Raw genomic sequence first — 22,058 nt, 5'->3', positions numbered from 1 at the left:
TGAAAGAGCTGAAACAATAACAGACACGAATATTACATTTCCATATATGGCTTTTCAAATATTCTGAGAAGGCGGAGCTTGAAAATCCCGCTGAAGGTTGAAATTTTTGAAGATTCGGCGTAGTTCCTAGTACAGGCCGATGAGCTGTTTTATTGGTTGAAAATGTGAGTTGCATTCTAAACAGTATTATTCAATTGATTGATCATTCAAAGTTGCCTTTTCTTAAGTTGTGCAAGACACAGTTCGTTTTGGAAATAATTAAGAAAAATAAATCAAAAAAATGAAATTTTATTTTCAGTTCAATTTTCGTCATTTATTCATGACGATGACATCAAACTAATACATGTCTGGACTAATTGTAAGAAAATACATAAAAGCTGTTATGGACGTGTTGCCTCGGTAATTATGTTTGGGTAGGTTTTGCTTTTATTTGTTCTGAAGGTCAAATTCAATTGAAATATTTCTATTTCGTAATTCTTTAAGATATGATCAACTAACTCTTTTCCATTGCCCTACCTGCAACAACTATCTACGAACGATGTTGGTGTTACGAGCAAGTACTATATCTTATCTTATTATATACCCATCATAAATCCACACGCAATACATATCGCAAAAAATACGGTAGTCCGTATTCCACTCCAGTGCAATACGGCCGTATTCCATTCTTATGACGTTCCGTCATAACAAGTATCGTTGCGCGATGTTAAAATGACGTCATAAAACAAAATAGTGCGTCTTTAAAATGACAAGTGGCTTTAACTGAACTAACCAGTAATGTATATCATAAAAGGGTTATTATTATAAATGCGTTTTGATCCTGAATATCGTATTCGACTCTCGTGGATTTTGGCAGATTTTGATTTCACTCGGCTTTCGCATCTTGAAATCCGAATCTGCTAAATCCACTCGAGTCGAATACAACCTCCCGAATCAAAACGCAGTACTAATTACCCTATTATATTTGATTCAATTTAAACTTAACACTCTTTGCTTTACAATGCAAGGTTTTATATAGCGGTTTGTCAAATTCAATGTTTCTCAGACAATTCGACTATATAATGGCTTCTCGGCCTTGCAGTTATTAAGTGTCAGCGCCTTCAGGAATTGCCTGATCAATACCCTGTTGATAGCTTCGCCATTGACAAATCAATAATCGCTCACTGTAAAATAACGTATATTAAATAAGAAGTGGTTTCAACAAGTTGATCTGGGAAAGGCTGGGATATCTGTGAATGATGGAATAAGTAAATTAACAAGACAGTCTGTCGCATCAATGGCAGATTTAATTCATCAGAGACGCAAATTACTTACCTCATAAGTCATTTAATGTGAGGACATGTCCTACTAAATTTTTGACTTTATTTCGTTAGCTGTCGAAAATGTATTTATGTATACCTTGTATATATATACATCAAAGAAACGTCTGGTCAACAAGCAACTGGCGGTCGTTCTCCTCTAGTATTCCTTGTAGGAATCATAAGCATTTTATAAATATTTGGTTAACCAATATAAAGCTGTGCTTATCTCACGAGCCTTAAAGAAGTAGTCCCCGTAGTCTCCTTACACTTCGTTTGCTTTGTTAATGTCGGTACATGAAGAGAGGTGGTAATATGTGTGGTCGGATAAGAAGTAGTCCCCGTAGACTCCGTACACTTTGTTTGCTCAGATAATTTCGGTACATGTAGAGAGGTGGTAATATGTGTGGTCGGAGAAGAAGTAGTCCCCGTAGACTCCGTACATTTCGTTTGCTTAGTTAATGTCGGTACATGTAGAGAGGTGGTAATATGTGTGGTCGGATAAGAAGTAGTCCCCGTAGACTCCGTACACTTCGTTTGCTAAGTTAATGTCGGCACATGTAGAGAGGTGGTAATATGTGTGATTGGATAAGAAGTAGTCCCCGTTGACTTCGTACACTTTGTTTGCTTAGTTTATGTCAATACATGTAGAGAGGTGGTAATATGTGTGGTCGGATAAGAAGTAGTCCCCGTAGACTCCGTTTGCTAGCTTAATATCAGCACCTGTAGGGAGGTGTTTTTCCATGTTTTCGGAAAGTATATAGTGCCTGTATGTATTTAGTATTTGCTTACACCCACTGGACTAGATATGTCATTCAAATACCAGAAAAAATAAAGCTTTTTTCAATTAATATTATTTTACAGTGATAGGTGTAATATCAAAATAACATGATAAATATCATACCGCCTCTTAGCAATACTTTCCCAATATATTTCTTATCAAGCTAGATTAATTATAATTTTTTTTACAAACTACACATCGATGTACAAAGCTGTTATCTCCTCGTATATTTTGATACTTACATTTTTTCTATTTCAGTTTATATGAATACCCTTTAAATTATACTTTTGAAACATCTAACCATTTTACAGTGGTGTATCAACTAGTGGAACCGTGCGCGTGTGGACTGGCTGTACAGCCCGAAAACTTCTTAATGTTATCACTTTTATCATGGATATTGTATTCTGTGTGGTCAGATTAGATAGCCTCCCTAGACCCCATTTACTTGGTAAATATCGGCACATTCAGGTGTTGTTTTTGTGTAGTCAGGTAGGCTGTGGCAGTTTTATTTCTCCTATGTTAGTTTTAACGCTATGTTTTTGTATGCGACAGTTTGCTGGCAAATGACAAATTGTATAATTGTTATTTGTTAGCAAAGCCGCTCTTATATAAAAGCTATAGATTCGTTGGCTAAATAGTTTCTATTATACCGTGTGCATCTTAAACTCAATACATTTTATTAAAAAAATTGTGCAAAGTCCTGGACATAATACAGGAAACAAAAGCAGATTTAATAAATACCAAATGAACAATGGATAAACGGTATTTCAAAAACAGTAAAGTAGTAACTTAATGCTAAAGAATTATTGTGTAAATTTGAACCAAGGTGTATTTAATACAATTTAGTAGCTTTATTGAAAGAGATTCGGTTGTCTGAACATTTTATGTCTCCTCATATGTATTTTGGAATGCATAATCTTAATACTAAAGAAATAAACTCTTCAAAACATGTAACTCTTCAAAACATGTTTAATATATATATATATATATATATATATATATATTAAAAAGCGAAAATTGCATAGCAGAACATAAAAAAGGTTAAGAATTGCACTATTAGCAACATGAACATGTATAACTTGAGAAGAAATAGAAAATTGTTAAAAAAAAGTTTCATAATTATTTTGCAAAAGCACAAGGAATGGTTGAGTATTAAACGTTAATACAAGTTTTAAGGTGAACAATTTAAGTTAATGCAAAAAACATTTTTACTAATGCATTATCATGTTTTTCTCTTTTGTTAAAATTTTAACACATAAAAGTTGAACGCTTCGGATTTTTTATGAGAGTAAAACGTTTTCAAATGAAAAGCTTTGGCAAATTCGTTCACGCTGTTTTTTTCGGGCGTATTTTCTTCTCAATAAAAGGGTCCACAGTTTATTAAAACAATTATCAAGGCGAAATGCCCATGAGTAAACATTTAATGGTGACACACATCCAAAATATTATCAATGTACAATATAAATCGCATAAACAAATCACACAGCCAAAAAACAACAAATTTATATACCAATGTAAAGCAATCAAATGTGAAACGAATTTTAACTACAAACAATTATGAAAATAAAATGACATTATCGTAGCCAATTTATTCATACATACTGTCCTCCATAAAAATTCGATTTACATTTTAAGGTCAACGAAATCAAATCTTGTCGTAAACACTACATTGTTCACCGTTAGTTTCTGTGTTCTAGAGAGTGTTGTAGTGTCTCGTATTCATTTTTATCGGTATTTGTTCATTTATGTAAGTATTTCCGTGGTCAGCCTCCCCTCGCAATAGTCACAGTAGCGAGATACTAGCAATAGTCACTGTAGTGATAAACTGACAATGGTTACAGTAGTAATAAACTGGCAATAGCCTAAAAAGCGATATACAGTCATAGTAGTTAGATACTTGCAATAGGCACAGTAGCGAGATACTGACAATAGTCACATAATATCGTACTGGCAATTGTCCTAGTATCCATAAACGGGCAATAGTCAAAGTATATATAAACTGGTCACAGCAGCAAGATACTGGCAAAAGTAACAGAAAATATATTTGGCAAAAGTCACAGTATCGAGAAACTGGCAATAGTCACAGTTAATAAAACTGGTAATTGTCACAGCAGCCAGATACAGGCAATAGTCACAGCAAATATAAACTGGTTATTGTCACAGTAGCGAGATACAGGCAATAGTCACAGCAAATATAAACTGGTTATTGTCACAGTAGCGAGATACAGGCAATAGTCACAGCTAATATAAACTGGTTATTGTCACATAAGCGAGATACAGGCAAAAGTCACAGCAAATATAAACTGGTTATTGTCACAGTAGCGAGATACAGGCAATAGTCACAGCTAATATAAACTGGTTATTGTCACATAAGCGAGATACAGGCATAGTCACAGCTAATATAAACTGGTTATTGTCACATAAGCGAGATAAAGGCAATAGTCTCGTAGCTAGATACTGGCAATAGCCATAGTAGCTTTAAACTAACGTACAAACCATTATAGATGTAGCTCTAAACTGAAGTCTCTTGCGCTTTGCGTTTCACAAGTTGTGCAGTAAGCAAATCGGCATTTGTTTATCAATTTGTAGGTCATTTTTTATCAATGCTTTTAATAAAATTAATCCAATTTTTATTTAAACCAGGAACAAGATATCCTTCGAAAATTACGCAATTTTATTATTAGTAGTAAAGTTATATAACATTCAAATTAAATGCTATGATAATGTTTTTACTTTGGGGTGTAAAATCTCCTCAATTAAGGAGTTCAGAGTAAATTTGAGCTGATGACAAACATATTCCAAGATATAGGAATAGAGTATACAGTATAAATCACATGAACATATATTCCAAGATATATCATAGCAACAAAATATTTCGCATAAAAACATATTCCAAGATAAATTCTAGCAAAAATATAAATCGCATTAAAATATATTCCAAGATAAATTCTAGCAACAATATAAATCGCATAAGCAAATCACGAAGCCCAAACATCACACCAATCCTTTAGGGTTAGTAATACATGATAAATTACCTCCATATGATTGCTTTTTGCACATAAACAACAATATTTCTATTAAAACTGACATTTTCTAGTTAGTATATTTCAATCAGTTGAAATAAACTTGGACAAGTATAATAATATTTTTATATATTTCTCAACTCTTCATATAATTCACATTATAATACAAAATGAATATCATCATCAAGTTCATTAACTGAAATACATTTTCTATAACAATGTGGTGTTGATTCTGGTTTGTGCCTTCTAGAGGATTTTACATCTAAGCGATGTGCAGATACTCTTAATCTTTACAAAGCATTTCTCTATCTCACGAACTGAACATATACAAGAGAAGAGTGAACTTTAAAAACTGCAAATAAAATATTGGTTCAAGCTTTGAGGGTAAAACAGTTATAAAGAACATACTATTTGAACATAATTTTAAAGTCTCCATAAAATAATATGTATGGTCATTCAATGTGAAACTTATAATGATTATGAACAATAATGAAAATAAAATAAAATAATCATTGCAAAATATATTTACACATTGACCCCCATTAAAAATCGATTTAAAATTTAACCAGAACGAAATCAAATCGCGTCATAAATATGACATGCTTCAACGTTTGTTTCTATGTTCTCGTAACATGCTTCATCATTAGTTTATGCGTTCTCGTAGATTGCTTCACCATTGGTTTCTGTGTTCTCGTAGATTAGGTCTTGAAATGTATCGTAGTCATGTTCATCGGTATAGTTTTGAGCGATAATAGCCGCGTCAATGTTGGTTTGTGGAACATGGGCAACCGGCGTACCTTCAGTGTAAACATAAGCTGGATTGTCGATCGTTTGCAGACTTATGGCATTTCTTTCCGAGATTCTGGTGTAACTATTTCCTTGGTTAGCTTCCAGTCTATTTCTTCGTTGCTTGATGAAGCAAGCGGTGGTCACAGCCAGAATCAAAACCACCACAGATGCAATCGGAACAGCTATTAACACCAAAGATACCTCAGTAGATTTGACTGAAATATTATCAAAACAAATTTTTGCATAGAAACGCACAGATATATAGTGGTTATTTTGATAGGAGGCTTTTATTACCTCCTGCATCACGTCAATTATCGTGTTAAAATGCGGCGGGTTTGTTAAGCGGTTTATCGAAGTGTTTAGAGAAACAAAACTCTCAATAGAACTCTGGTAATATACCAAAGGTGGGAATCCGTAAGCGGCGTAGACTGGGTTGTTTTATTGAAAATGTTGAAGAAATAGTAAAGTTATCTTTCTTTGTTCCCTGTACAAAATAATTCCAAAGACTTAATAATGAAATGCAAATTGAACATAAAATAAATGAGTTTCCTTGTTTCTTGTTTGTGATTTTATGTTCTATGTCATTGGCGTTTACCCAGTGCCATTAAACCGGTTTAAAATTTTTGCTACTGAGCTTGTTTCTGTTGCTTTTCGCATAAAAATTAATCTTTAAATAGTCTCCATGCAATGCAACAACACGTACATTCACACGTCCCACCAAGAGCAGCTCCGTTACTATCAAAGTACCCAGTAGGACACGAACACAGTAGAGTGGCATCATCGCAAACAGCATTGGGGTCAGTACAGGTAGTATCCGTACAGTCATAGCCTACATCTGAAACAGTTTTACAAGTAATTCTTTATTACATACATTCTTATTGCAAATTTGTAAACACATGTATTTTGCTGCTAACAATTGTCATTTAATAATAGCAAATCAATTAAGTATAAATGATTGTGTTTTTATTCAGGGCTAGTTTGGTAAATAACATGTACCGATTGTATTCCCATTTTAAATTCAGTACTTTATTATTTACTAATCGAGTTTTATATGCATGGTGACCAAGATTCAAATCATCTTTCTATTTACTCCCCTATGATATTTTTTTGGACAGAGCACGTTGTCAAGATTTGTCTAATATGTACCAGAATGTTCTGTTTACTGAATGTATATATGTTTTAAAATAAGCATGATATTTATAATTGTTTAGGGAATGTTGATGGGTGTTAAAGGATGCAGATTGTACGGTAACATTTTCATTTTGTATCAAAGGGCAATATTCTGATAATTGTTATTTTTGTTAAAGTTTCTGTAAAATGTTAACAAGTTTTTATGAATCTTTGTTGTAAAAACTTTGATTAAAATTAATTATTTTCTGAGGATTACATTTCAACCGTTAGTGTGAATAAGTGTTTTTTGAATTAAATTAGTGCTCAAATAGTCTGTAGATTATTTCATGCGGGATAAATTTTGTGGACATTCAAAAATACCGGGATCACTGAAGATATTATATCTTCTGGACATTATTCTATATCTCAAGTATTTAATTTCAACAATACTTATTTGAAATTACATTTGTAAAACTGTATATAAAAGTTGTTGTTTCAAATGTGTTGCTGGTTTCGTTTCTCTTCTTCTGTTGCGATTAAAAGTGTAGCTCACGAGAAATAAAATAATATATAGAAGTTCCTATTTAAATAAAAAAAACAGTCATACCAGAATCAATTCAACAAACATGCAAATAGCCGAATTAACCGCCATAGGCATGATGATATTTTAGTGCCTGTCATTATTGTCTGAACTTTTATAATTAAACAGATTGTGTGTTAAGAACATATGTCTTGCATTTTGATTTTAAAGATTGTACCGTTAAAGCAGATTGCAAATTTGCAGGTAACTTGTTCCTTACCAAAGAATCTGCTATTATAAATGAATGAGCGTTTCATGTGTTGTGTTTAAAATCTAATTTGGGTGTGATATTTGATTCGATTTTCAAAAGTCATCAATTTAAGTCGAACCAGAATTTTAATTGTCTTTTTAAATACTTTTGCCAACTCTTTTACAATGTAGTGTTCTTTTTCTTATGTGTGTATGCCTCTTGTTTGCCCTTACCGAATAATATATATGAATGGTAAAATAACACTCAATACACTCAATCAGAAGATAAGTAAATTCTTTAGAAAAGCTAGTTTGAAATTAGGCTTTGAAAGGAAACTTTGTGTAATTGAAGGCTTCAACTAATTCATATTATATTTGATTTACAAAATACCAAACGACCCAGTATGGAGCCCCGTGGCACTTGACTTGATTGGATATGTATTTTATATTTAGTACTTCATTGTTTATTAATGTAATTCATTTGTTTGTTGTAGCTTTCATTATGCGGCCATTGAATTACCAACATCAGTCAAGTTATTTGTGAATTTTAAAGTTAGAAATTATTCTTTATTGTATATAGTTTAATTTAAGCATTTGAGCATTACTCATTCCAAATTATTTTTTGAAACTTTAAGTATGTAAATTGTGTTGTTGTTTAATTTATTTTGCTGGTTTCTCTTTCTTTGTTGCGTTTTAGTAGTCCAATTTGAAGATTGAATGTTTATTTTTTCATTTTTTGTTGTCCTTTTCAATGGAACGATATCCATAATTGCAATTTTCAAAAAGAGATATATTGCCAGCTTATGAAGTAGAATATCATGATCAAATGGATGAAAGACCCTTTTCTTAAATCAGGAAATAAGCTTCCATAATGTAAAAATGCGTTCAGCCAATCATTAATTAGTCTCAAAGTGCATTTTGACAATAATGGTTTTGTCAGTTTTGTTTTTGTAATATATTAATACTTGTCAAAATTATTTTCAGTCGAGGAATTATATGTGTTTTTATTGTCGCGGGAACGAGATGGATTCATGATTATTCTGGTTTTCTCTATCCGAGTTATAGATAAGTAAAACACATTCTTCGCTTAACGTATCTGAAACGATCTTTGTAGATATACTACTGTTTATACATGTTGTCAGTGGCAAGACAATATGGTCACCACATAAGTATTATATATCGTTGTATGGATACATGTTGGATTTACCGTCTTGGAACGCCCGGCGGAAAGATGGGTTTTACTGGTTGGTTGAAACAGTTTATGTTAACTGAACTTCACTAATATTCAGTATTTATCAACATTTATTTCAACGTACTAAATAAACCATTAAACATATCGACAGATGGATGTTAATTCAAAAATATCAATGTCATATGTATGATATGAATGTATCTGATTTTTAACATTCACTATTAAAACATTTTGCGACGCAATCTTGAGATCGAAATTTAACAGCCTACTTTTACGTCGTCTTGAAGTTATTTAAATTCCGTTTAGATGACGATTAGGTATTATCAGAATTAAACACAAGTCTGGTGAGTACAACTTATAAAATAAGTGAACAATATATTCTAACTTATTTTATTTTGAAAATGAAAATATAAAGCCAAATGAGTAAATGAAAAATATATATCTCAGTAAATGCAGTGTGTGCCTGTAGAAGGCAAAACATTTTAGCTGCATATAGCTAGAAACTGTTACATCTATTATATTTGAAACTATTTATGTATGAACTTAAAAAAATATATACGATCAATTTTCAGACGAATTTTGTATTGTAGTGACAATCGAACTACACGTTGTTATTCCTGAAACAAATCGATACACTAAATACAAAAATAATAATGAATTGCTATTTCTTTCGCATCGTACCTGGATGACAGACTGGTCGTGTAGCCCAACCGCTTGTAAAGCATACAATGGTCTCTACACCCGACGACTTATATCCAGAATTACACGAGTATGTTACAAGTGCACCGAGGAGTGTGTTTGTGGGGGTTGTATAGGTGCTGTAAGGCACCGCTGGTACAGTGCCACAATCTGTGTATAAAAAACGTTATTGAAAAAAGAAAAATATATATATTGAGATTATATCAAATGATTGAAATTATATATGTTTCTAATAAACCTTTATTATTGATGAAATAAAATAAATACTATTCACAATCTAAGCTATGATGAGAATAAAATTATATTCAAATGATTTCCAATTAATTCGTTTCAAACCTTGAGCTTTTCATTATTATTGAATGGACATTTTGAACGGGTTCAGTACTTTCACGAAATAAAATGATTTGTTTTAACTAATGAATAAATTTGGTAAGCATTTATTTAACGAAAATGATGGGCCAGCGATAAATAATATGTAAGTTCATTGAACACGGTCATTATTGGACCTTTATGTTTTAAGAGCTGTGGTGTTTCATGTTTACACTGAACTCAGTGTTCTGTGCATGCAAAAAGTAAATGAAAAAGTTGATTTCACAAGCCAGTAGCCTAATATTTATACACAGAGCCCACATACCTCGAGTACAAGTTGGGGAATTACCGTCCAATTGGCCGTCAGTTTGACATGTCCGAACTAAATTGCCATCAGTATGGATGTGGCCTCCAGTGCATGTGTATGTTACGGTCGTGTTGTAAATAATTGTTGCTCCCGAACCTTTGGAAGCGTCTGTTACGTCCGGTACAGAGCAGATTACTACGGTAACAAATATATAACAACAAACATTTTGGTATTTAGATATAAAATTTAAGCAGGTTATATCCAGAAATTTTAACTATTGTTAAAAAAAGTGGAATGCATCAGTCCAATCGAATTTCAGACGGATATAATGATGTGGAGAAAGTCAAACCTAACGTTGCAATTTCTGAAACAATTCGAATACTAATTACGAAGATGACGATTTTTGCTTAAAAGTATTTTTTTCTTTTAATACTGTCATTCATGAATGTAATTTCATGTTCGATTTTGTATCGCAAACCTATGTAGTTTTTGTTAGCTGTAAAAGTTGGAGTAATATCTCTAAGCTTCATAAAGTATATAAAATATTATTCGAACAACACAATCAAGAAATTAATGAGACGACTAAAATTCGATTTTTGAAAAAATCCAAAACTTATGTCTTTAATATTTAGACGAATTGGGATATTTATTGATAAGAATAGGTTATTAAGATAGTTCTACAAATTTTGTACAAGTCTACATTCCCAAAAAAGTTGTTACATTGTCTCTATATATTCTGAACAGAATTGGCATAAACTGGAGTTTGTGAGCTTGCATTGACATAGGTATCTGTTTGTTGGTATAAGTCTATTAATGTATTTGTACTGGAAGGTTCTTATTGTTGTATCAATGGTGCATATTAATGGCAATGTAAATATTTTATTGCACATATTTGTCTCGAAATCTACTCGTAGAATTTGATTCCATTTATCTTTTTTACCATGGTTTGCTTTAAGGGTTTTTATTTTTATTGTATACAGATTTTATTCGGTTTTTGCTTAGTATTTTTCAACCTTGAACAAGTGAGACTATGTCATGATTTACAACTGATTCCTCTTTCAATTTATGTTTTATCTTACTCGGTATACTAGACGTTAGCTGGTAATACTTGAGGAAATCAGAATTGCTTATGGTATAAAGATGTTTTATCTCGTCAAATGCATAGAATTCCTTTTATCTGTAATCAAAGATATGTTGGACAAATTTGATACCCTTTTCATACCATTTATCATTGTATACACTTTGTTCATTTACCTTTATGTCGGACTAATTCCATAATATTATTTTACTTGAACTATTATTTTCAATATATTTGCTTATTTCAGACCATAAAAGTACTTCAGCTTAAAGTTTTTATTTATGTGCAATGATGTTTATTGTTTCTTCGTCGAGATTACTTTCGAAAACCAAACTGCCTCCAAAATGTAAAGCGTCATTATTAAAAGTTTTGCATTGATGCCTATTTGTTTCATCCCGTTGTCTCTTCACCCATGACGCTTTGATCGATTTATTTAACATATAGATATTTATTACTTTACATTTGTACTTTCCTTTTTATCTTATCGGGTTTATTTTTCCAAATGAACTTAAAAATTGACGTGTTAATGTCATCAAGGATGTATTTAGGTGGTGAAGGTAGAACTGTCATGGGATTGATAAGTTTTGGAAGCGCTAATGTTTTAACTACTGTAACTTTTTCCTATAAGCGTCAGTTTTCTGTGTTGCCCACTTTTGACACAATTCTTGAAACTTTGTAGCTTTGGAACAAGATTAATTTGAATCATATTGCTATTGCTCTTGTTAAAAACGATTCCAAGTGTTTTGGCTTCTTGACTGTCGTTTTGAAATTGATAACCATCTAAGTATGCAATGTGTAATGATTTTATACTCCCTACTCTTAAGATTGTAGATTTTGTTGAATTTAATTTAAGGCCAGATATTTTTCCAAAGTTATCTATTGTTTTTATCAAAGTTTCGAAAGATGGTTTGGATCCATCATTAATATATGTAGCATCGTCAGAAAAAAGAGATTGTTTTATTTCATTGTTATAAAGTTGTATCCCTTTAACTAGTTTATTTTTCTGTATTGTATTAGATTAGTAGTTCAATACAAATGATGAATATAGAAGAAGATAGGGGACAGCCTTGTCTGACGCCTCGCCCAATTTGAAATTCTTCAGAGAAAAAACCATTATGTATTATAACATTATTGATATCATTATAGAAGAGTTTGACCCAGTTAAGCTTTCACCAAAATTTAAATGTTCTAGACATTTTAGTATAAATTCGTGGTTAAAAGTATCATAAGCTTTTTCAAAATCGGCAAAAAATATCAACCCAGGCTTAATTGTAGTATTAAAATAGTTAATACTTTCATCTATAAGTCGTATGTTTTCGCCAATGTATCTTTTATAAACAAAACCTGTTTGAAAAGGGCTTACAATTTTCTTTAAAAATCTTTTCATTCTATTTGAAATGGATTTTGTTGCTATTTTATAGTCTACATTAAGTAAACTTATTGGTCTCCTGTTTGAGATGACTTCTAAATCTCTGCCTTGTTTTGGAATTAAAGAAATTAAACCTTGTTTCATAAGAGGAGATAAATTACCTTCTGTAAAACATTGACAAAGAATATTTTTATATCGTTCCAAAATATCTTATAAAACTCGGCAGTGAAACCATCAGACCCTGTTTTTGTTTGTTTGTTTTTTTATCTCTTTTAACGCTTGTCTGCATTCGTATTCTGTTAAAATACCTTCGCAGCTAGCTTTATCTTTATAATTTAGTTTGGCAATTGGTGTTGAGAAAAACTCACTTTTGTTATTTAAATCAATATCATGTAATGTGTATTATTTCTTGTAGAATGTCCGTTGAGCATTCAGTATTTCTGAAGGTTTACGAATAATTTTATTTTCAACTTTCAAAGTGTATATTGTTTTCATTTCTGCATGGCTTTTTTAAAAGTTTGCAAAGTATTTACAGTTTTTCTCATTATTTTCAACGTGTCGAGCTTTTGCCTGCAAAATAATTCCATTTATTCTTTTAGTGAGTATCTCGTCCAGTTCGCCCTTTTGTTCGTTTTGAAATTGCTTCTATTATTTGGTTACTTTCACTCTCTGTATTGTTTAGCTTTTGCTCTAAATTAGATATATCGTTTATTATGTTTTTCTCTTTCTCGTTTGTTTTTCACTTTAAATTCAATGAAAAACTTATTGTTGAGTTTCTTGTGTTTCCTTTTAATATCTCTCAAAATGTTATGGGGTTTGTTTCTTTATTGATTTTAGCAGTGTTTATTATTGTATCTTTTATAAGCTGTTGGTATTCGCTAATTTATAGTATACTATTATTTATTTTAAAATATCCTAGACCCCTTTTGTTTTCGGATTTATATATATATATACTTAACAATGATCGGTTTTAAATCCGTGGACAATTTTGCTACTTATACATACATTTCGCATGTAATTTGAAACTAAAAATAGTTCAATCGGCTATGGGTGATAGGTTTAGTGTTTGAATGCCAAGTAAATTGTTTTTTATGTTGGTGTTGTTCACGCCAAACATCAAAAAGGTTACAGGAAGTGATAATGTTTAATAGAGTTTGTCTCGATCGCTTATGTAATTCAACATTACCATTTTTCTTATCTAAACTTCTATCTAAAAAGGTGTTAAAATCTCCTCCAACAATTATGTTTCGATCACTATATTCATTTATGAAATTTTCTAATGTTTCAAAAAAGGGAGGTTCGTCTTGGTTTGGCCCGTAAAGGTTAATAATAAGTAACTCTTTGTTTTCTATGTTTAATTCTAAACCGAATATTCTACCTATTTTTATTTCATGAACATTTTTTATTTCTACAGGACAGTTAGGATTAATTAATATTGCAACACCTTCTCCACCCCAATCATCTTTACATTGTCCAATATTCCATTTTGAAACATGTGTTTCTTGCAATAGACAAATAGAAAATTTGTTATCTTTCAGCCATGAACAGATTTGATTTCGTTTGATTTTGTTTGACAAACCACGAATATTCAACGAGCAGACGGTTCTATCCATAAGGTAGGTTAAAAATGATGATTAATTCACCCTCTAAAACAGAAATTGCAAAGACAAAACATAATGTAAGCATAGTACTATTACACAATTTGGACTGGAATTCAATAATTTGGACTTTGATAAAATTAACATAAGGAAAACGATATTAAATAATTATTCAGCGATTAGAAGGAAATTTGCCGTTTAATTATGTTTATCTCTTTAAATTTAAAAGTATCTTCATTATAGAAAATACAAACAACGCCTAATAAATTCATAAATTACAAAAGAAGGAAAAGACGCATTAAAATGGAATATTATGTTAGCTAGAAAAAGTATTTATCATAAAAATTAAACATTACTAAAATGAAAACGAAGTATATGTTAGAAAGCATACACAAGCTGACCACCACAAACAGCATGTTTCAAAAATCACCAACAATAAAAGTTTTTTTACATTATACCTGGATGACAGACTGGCGGTGTGTCCCAACCGCTTGTCAAACATACAATGGTCTCTGCACCCGACATCGTATATCCAGATTTACACGAATATGTTACACGTATTGTTTCAAATATTCTTATAAAGCATATTAACGATATGTATTTTAATGTTGCACAATAACAATTTTGTTTATAATTAAGCTTAAACTGATTAACCTTTATTATTGATGTATTAACACAAATAATATTTATCATATTAACAACGACATATATGAATATTTAATTCAACTGATGTCCAAGAAACCCGTTTTAAATCATGTGCGGTGCATTTTTACCAAAAGGACAATTTGTACGTGTTCACCTTTTTACAAAACAAAATTATTTTGCTGATCATATAAATAAAATATTTAATGAGAATAATTAGACTTTGGTTTGCTATAAATTTTTCTACGAAAGCAGTAGGCCTACAGTGAATAACATGTTAATGTAGGGAAAGAAGGTTTAAACTGAAATCAGTGTTTTGTGAATGTAAAATCGATTAGCTGCCACAAATATGAATGTGACCTCCTACACATATGTTCGTAACGGTGGTGTTGTAAGAAATCGTTTCCCAGTCTTTTGAAGCGGCTTCTACGTCCGGTTAAAGGCTACTGTGATAACGAATATATGCCAGACATTAGCTCTTCGATTGCATATTTGAATTTATGCTTCAAATACTTAAACGGACTTTAACAGATTGCATCTTGACAAAAATTGTTTGATTGATTTATGTTTTTGCATTAGCACAAAACGAGAATTTAATGCAATCAAGCTAGAAAACATTCAATTACAATTGCATTACTTTTTCTTTCAGTAAAAGTAAGAGCCGCCTGAAGAACTTTTATTCGCTGATGTTATATAAAATATAATATAATTTTTGCATGAAAGTACTTGTTAAGAGTAAAATTTACAAAGATAATGTTTTAAAATTGATGTTCTTAATTTACTTTTAAAGTGTATTAATTGAAATGTGTATCAAAATTAATTGTATTTGCAGGTAAACGTACATTCCGCGACCTATATTGTAAATGTCAATCAAACGCTTGCTAATTGTTTTATCTGGTTTTTGTTTTATATTATGAAAGGCAAACTTTGATTGGGAAAAACACTACCTTTTCGATAAATTACCTATTTATACATTGTCTCAAAACTCGAACTTTTTCTTAATGACACACTTAAATTGGAATTAAATCGGGGGCTGTTCGGTGGTATCCGTCGCCAGAACCGTCAGTTTTAATTATAACACGCCGGGTGACGCCAGTAAATCAATGGGTTACCCAAAACATTGACGGATCGGTGGATGGGTGAATGGGATTGATTGATTGATGGTTGACAGTTAGGGTAGATGATTTATGACGTGTACAATGTACATCGTCAAAAACACATATGTTTACAATAAATCATGTCAACGTGCATTATAGCGGGAATTTTCCAAAATATGAAGAAAACGTGTGTTAGACATTTACGAGCTACACCCTGTTTCCACCATAAAGTCATTATTATGTAACGTTTGTTGTTGTTTTTCGAGCAGTTGTAAAAGAACGCACTTTTGCTAACGTTCCTATTCGGAGAACGTTGAGGACCATTTTCTTTCAATCCAAGAACGGCAAGGCTTTTAAACTAAACATTTAGAGCTAAACGATAATTTAACATACTTTCTCTTGAGTTCAAATAAAGAGTAGCAGCGTGAAGTTCACACATGGGGTTCTTGCTTCCTGAAGACTTAATATCGGTATTTCACAATCACCATGAAAGTATTGCAGCAGCAAAACCAACACAATGGCCAATTGAAAAGTCCAAGTGAATCTTCTTTAAAGTCTCAACAGTGGCTTGTGTGTGTTGATTTTTGACCGGTTGCGTAAAGCACATTGAAATGTTCAGGTAATTCCTTTAAAATATCCAGCGTATGTTGATTTTAAACCTGATGCAAGAAACACGTTGCTTGTTGAAATGTAAATTTGGGTTTAAAAGGCTGTGTTAAACAAATGTCGTCATTCTGTTATCACCAAGGAACGTATAGTAGTAATATCTCGTTGTGTTTTGATTCCCGTTTCGACTTTTTATAACACCATTTAACTGTATCGAACTAAACCGAACTTTTGGTATCGCCCCCCTGGACAGTAAATACATAAACGCGTTTTCTGAACCACGGACTATGACGCTGTAACTTAAAGCAATCCATCTGAAATACCATGATCAATATGTGTTTTTTGAGGGGAATAATTCTAATACATTCAGTCCATTATTCAGGGAAATAACACGAGTTCACCGTTAAGTTTAGCAGATCACAAACTTAATAAGGAAAAAATATCGATAGTTTCAATAACAAATTCATTGAACAAATAGTCGTTGCCACATTCATCATATTGAAAAATGATTAACAGCTTTTATTATTTATTTATCAGATAAAGCTTCACTAGTTTTGGGTAGAATATATTTGCTCGATAACATTTCACAATATCATTAAAAATTAAAAAAAAATGCATCATAATTATTATTACCAAAAGGATTGGTACTAATGTTTTTGAAATATTAGTAAAAAAAATAGGTGTTTTTTTAAATTTATAGAAAGATTATGAAGAAAAATATATTGAGAGTCATCTTGGTCTACCTTTCTAAAATTCTAAAGGTTTTATAATATATTTTTTTTCATTTTTGCAATAAACATGTTTTTTCAGGTTAATAGCCGACATATCAGTTGGTTTTACATAAATTCAATCCGTTCACATTAAATTTGTTTGAGCTCCTGTCAATACAAGCTGCATTAGTTAATTCATAATTAACGTGGGCCAATAACGATAAAAACAACCTTGATGAGAAAAAAAGTTCACTGAGTTGTATTTTGCAACTGCTAAAAACAATTCGAAATACTAATTACGAAGTTTACGATTATTTGTTATATGAATGCACGTCTCACCTGGATGACATACTGGTCGTGTGGTCCAACCGTTTGTCAAACAAACAATGGTCTCTGTATCCCTCGCCGAAAATCCAAAATTACACGAGTACGTTACATGTGCACCGAGGAGTGTGTTTGTGGGAGTTGTGTATGTGCTGTTAGGCACCAATGGTATGGTGCCACAATCTGTGTATAAAAAACGTTTTGAAGAAAAGGAAATATTCTAACCAATGAGTCTTTATCCCTTCAATAAATTGAACATTTTTCAAATATTTGTCGTATAGCATAGTAACAATTGCGGTGTATTTTGAAGAAAAGAGATGAAAATACGAGTTCGTGAATAAGTCAGCTCATTCTGACTAACCTTTATTATATTTGTATTAATATAAATAGTATTTACCATGTGAATTACCGGTAGAAAATAAGGTTTAATTCAAATGGTGTCCAATTTATTTCGTTATTAACCTTGAGCGATCATTTGTTTTTACCAAATTGACGTTTTCACAGGTTCAGTATCTTTACGAAACAAAATGATTTGTCTTACCATATAAAGACAATACTGAATGGGATTGTTAGGATTTAGGTTTTCAATTATCCATCGATAATGGTAAGCCCACGATAGTTACTCTGTACTCGGAAACACTATTTAAATTGAACCTATGCAATATCTTGAACGGTCAATTCTTATCAAATGGGCATTTTGAACAGGTTATCATTTTTACCAAGTACTTTGGCTGATCAAATAAATAAGATACTGAATGCGAATGTTTACACATTGCTATATATTATTCTGCAAGAGCAGTAAGCCTACACTGAATAACATGTTAATGTTTGGAAAGAAGGTCTAAATTATTTACATTTTAAACTAAAAGCAGGGCATTTACAATCGATTAGAATGTGAAATGGTTTAAACAACCAGTACACGAATCGTTCATACATATGTAGCCCTCATACCTGGAGTACAAGTTGGGGAAGTACCGTCCAAATGGCCGTCTGTTTGACATGTCCTTACTAAATTGCCATCAGTATGGTTGTGGCCTGCTACTCATGTGTACGTAACGGTAGAGTTGTAAGCAATCGTTGCCCCCGATTCTTTGGAAGCGGCTTCTACGTCCGGTACAGAACAGGTTACTGTGGAAACGAATATATTACAAAAAATCGCACTTCGATTGCTACTTTGTTCTTATGCTTCATATACCTAAACGGACTCTAACAGGTTTCATCTCGACAAAAGTGTTGTTTTAATTTGTTTAAATTGATATGCTTGATAAATGTATTTTTTATAAACAACATACGGCAATAAAAAGTCTCATTTGAAATACAATCGACCTAGTAAACTATCAATTTTAATTGCATGAGTTAGGTTTTTTTTCTGTAAAAGTAAGCGTTGCCTGTTGTTTGTCCATATAGTGTTGTTGAGTATTATTAATGAATGAAATAACTTGTTAACTGTTAAATATACAAAAGAGAATTAAATAAAATTTATGTTCTGAATTCATGTCCAATGTTTATAAGTTTAAATGTGTATCAAAATTAAATATCTTTACCGCTTCATAAAATGTAAATATCAATCATTTTATAAATATTTTAAATATCTTTAAACTAGTTTCCTTTTATCAGATGCCATTCTTGAATGAAGTGATTAAGATGTGGTTATGAACAACTAAGTTATATATAGACAAAGGGTGTTTTGGAAAACGATTCAAACAGTTTTACACTACAGTGTGTCGTTACTGAAAATGTTGTTCTTGTTGCCAATACTAAATTGGTGCCATTGTCTTAATTTTTTTATGAAGATGTAATTCATTGATGGTAAGCCATATGAAATGATTCTGTTCAATAAATTATGTCGACGTGAATATGCATTACAAATAATGAAACGTATTTATATACAAAAGATAAGTAGTAAACGGGACAATTGGGTGACAGACTTATTCTGCAGATATGCCGGGAATTTTCCAAAATATGGAGAAGACGTGTGTAAGGCAATTACAAGTTATACCCTTAGGAACGTGTTTTAGTAATTGAGTCATGTCTATGAAGTATTACGCAACGTTTGTTTTTGTTTTTGAGTTCTTTTAAAAGAACGCATTAGTGGTTAACGTTCCCAATCTGAGATCTATTGGCAAACATTGAAGATCATTTCATTTCAAGCTCAGACAGACAAGGCTCTTTAACGTTTAGGTTCATCTACTCTATCATGAATATCTCATCCAAACTATTATAGTAATGAAAACTAAAGTTTTAACTTCCCCCTGCCAACTCTCTCGTCGACCTTCTCCAAGAACAATATGACTAAGCAAGAAACAAAGACTCTACCGCACAGTATTAGGGTTACATACTACTGATTCGTTGATGATGAAACGTATCACTAACGAGTGGGTCACACTAACAAAGACATATTTGGTATCAACCGGATAGGTTTAACGGCCTCTATCAGTTAATATTGCGTCCAAACGAACGATTTTTCTCATTTATGCCTCTACCGTTCACAGTCGAGTCTGCTATCAAGTTAAATGATTTGGAATCGTTAATAAGCTTTTCATCACCAACTTACGCGAAAGTTATCGACGCGTGAAATTCAACGATGATGTGTTTACTCCTACTTTTATTGAATTATGTGATTGAACCAACTTTTCACTATGTCCTATAACTATTAATGAATGGTTAAATATAAGCCTGTGTCGTATTGATATCATTTATTTACCTTTACAATCATTAAAAGAACTGACTGCAAAGCCTCTCCCTATTCCTCCTCCCCCCAAGCTTAATATTTGATCGATTAGAATCCACTAGAGGACAAAGTTAAACGTGGATTCAAACATTTAGTTCATTAAAGAGTTCCAATTTCTAGGAACAAAATCATCAGCTAGTAAATCGAATATTCCACATGGATGACATTACATCTGATCGGCAAGTATTTTTTTAATCTATCCGACTCCAACCTCACAAAAAGTAAATAGATAACCCGGCTTTTTAGCAGTCGTTTTTTCAATTGAAAAAGTGTTAGTAAAGATATTTTAAATGTATATTTTTAAGTAACAGCATCTTCGTCACTGATATTTAGAAAACATTTTTAGAAAACGCGTTCATTTACATATATCTTAGGTGGGCGACACCCATTTTTCAATTTATTTATATACAATTAAATGGTGTATTATAAAAAGACTATAAAGAAATTCACTAATAGCTTTTGGTATATAAAATTGAAATAAACTTGTTTTTCAATCCTGATAAAAACACGAGGTATTATTACTAACTGTTCCTAGGTGAGACCAGAATGACTAGATTTGTCAAACACACACTACTAACCTTAAATTAACATCCCAACAAGCAACATGTTCCATGCACCCGGTTAAAAGCAACCTACGCTGGATGATGTAAAGGGATTAACTTGAACATTTCGAAGGAAGTATTACGCATCCGGTCAAAATCAACACACACTAAATGCTGTTGAAACTTTAAAGGGATTAACATGGACATTTCAATATGATATTTTGTGGCTTTGGCTGCTAAAATATGCTCATGGTGATTGTGATATATCGATATTACGATATGCTTTAAAGTGTCATACTAGACAATAGTCATCTTGTGACTAAAGTTTGAATATGTATACAAATTTGCCAACAATTTGCATTGTTTCATAGGTTCTAAAACATTCCCAAATGCGCTATGATAACAGTTCGTTGATTGGTTTGCGAGTAGCGCTGCGCGAACCTGACGGTGTTACTCTTCCGTTGAGCCGCAGACATTTCTGAAGTAAGTAAAACATTTAACCATATCATTTTGACGATAATAACTTAATACTAAGATTAAGAGACTTGTCTTTCTGAGAAAGTACAGAAGTGATCCTCAAACACAAACGTTGCGCAACACTGTTTACATAACTAAATTTACATACTAAATTGTGAAAACATGTTGCTTATGGTGTAACTCGTTACCGTCAAACGGCGTCATACGCACGTTGTCGGTATTTTGGAACATTCCCGCCTCACAGCGACTTCATGCATATGCTCATGCGCATGATGAGATGCCCAATCGCCCTTTAAATTACTAACAAAACCATTTTAAGCTAATCACTCAACATCACAAGTTGTAAGATTTATATTCTATCAGAGGATGGACAGGTTAAACAAAATACGTTCTAAAATTAAGTTAAATTAACTATTTAAAAAAATCTTTAACAAACGAGGAACGTTGTTTTGTTATGTTTAATAGAAGAAACTGTTTAAGACTGGTAAAACTTATCTTCCAGAGCAATGGTTTTGCAAACAAACAAAATTTAACCTTTTGATTCATATCACGCCCAAAAGTATTTTTCCTTGTATAACACATGTATTAATATTTGGACATAATGCAT

The 22,058-nt window shown here is 31.9% G+C and overlaps 1 protein-coding gene across 1 annotated transcript in view; it reads right to left on the bottom strand.

Moving 5' to 3' along the window:
- Positions 1–3,383: 3,383 nt before the first annotated feature.
- The window catches only part of LOC128204451 (deleted in malignant brain tumors 1 protein-like), a 44,161-nt gene continuing 25,486 nt past the window's right edge, over positions 3,384–22,058 (bottom strand). The window contains exons 13-17 of the mRNA XM_052905866.1: positions 17,717–17,884; positions 10,296–10,472; positions 9,644–9,811; positions 6,595–6,726; positions 3,384–6,106 (exon numbers count right to left, since the gene is read on the bottom strand). Coding sequence (XP_052761826.1) covers positions 5,751–6,106; positions 6,595–6,726; positions 9,644–9,811; positions 10,296–10,472; positions 17,717–17,884 — 1,001 coding nt within the window. The 3' untranslated portion in view covers positions 3,384–5,750. The remainder of the gene's footprint in view (positions 6,107–6,594; positions 6,727–9,643; positions 9,812–10,295; positions 10,473–17,716; positions 17,885–22,058) is intronic.

This window comes from Mya arenaria, chromosome 10, assembly GCF_026914265.1.
Source record: "Mya arenaria isolate MELC-2E11 chromosome 10, ASM2691426v1".
Classification (NCBI taxonomy): domain Eukaryota; kingdom Metazoa; phylum Mollusca; class Bivalvia; order Myida; family Myidae; genus Mya; species Mya arenaria.
This window is presented reverse-complemented; position numbering and strand designations above follow the sequence as displayed.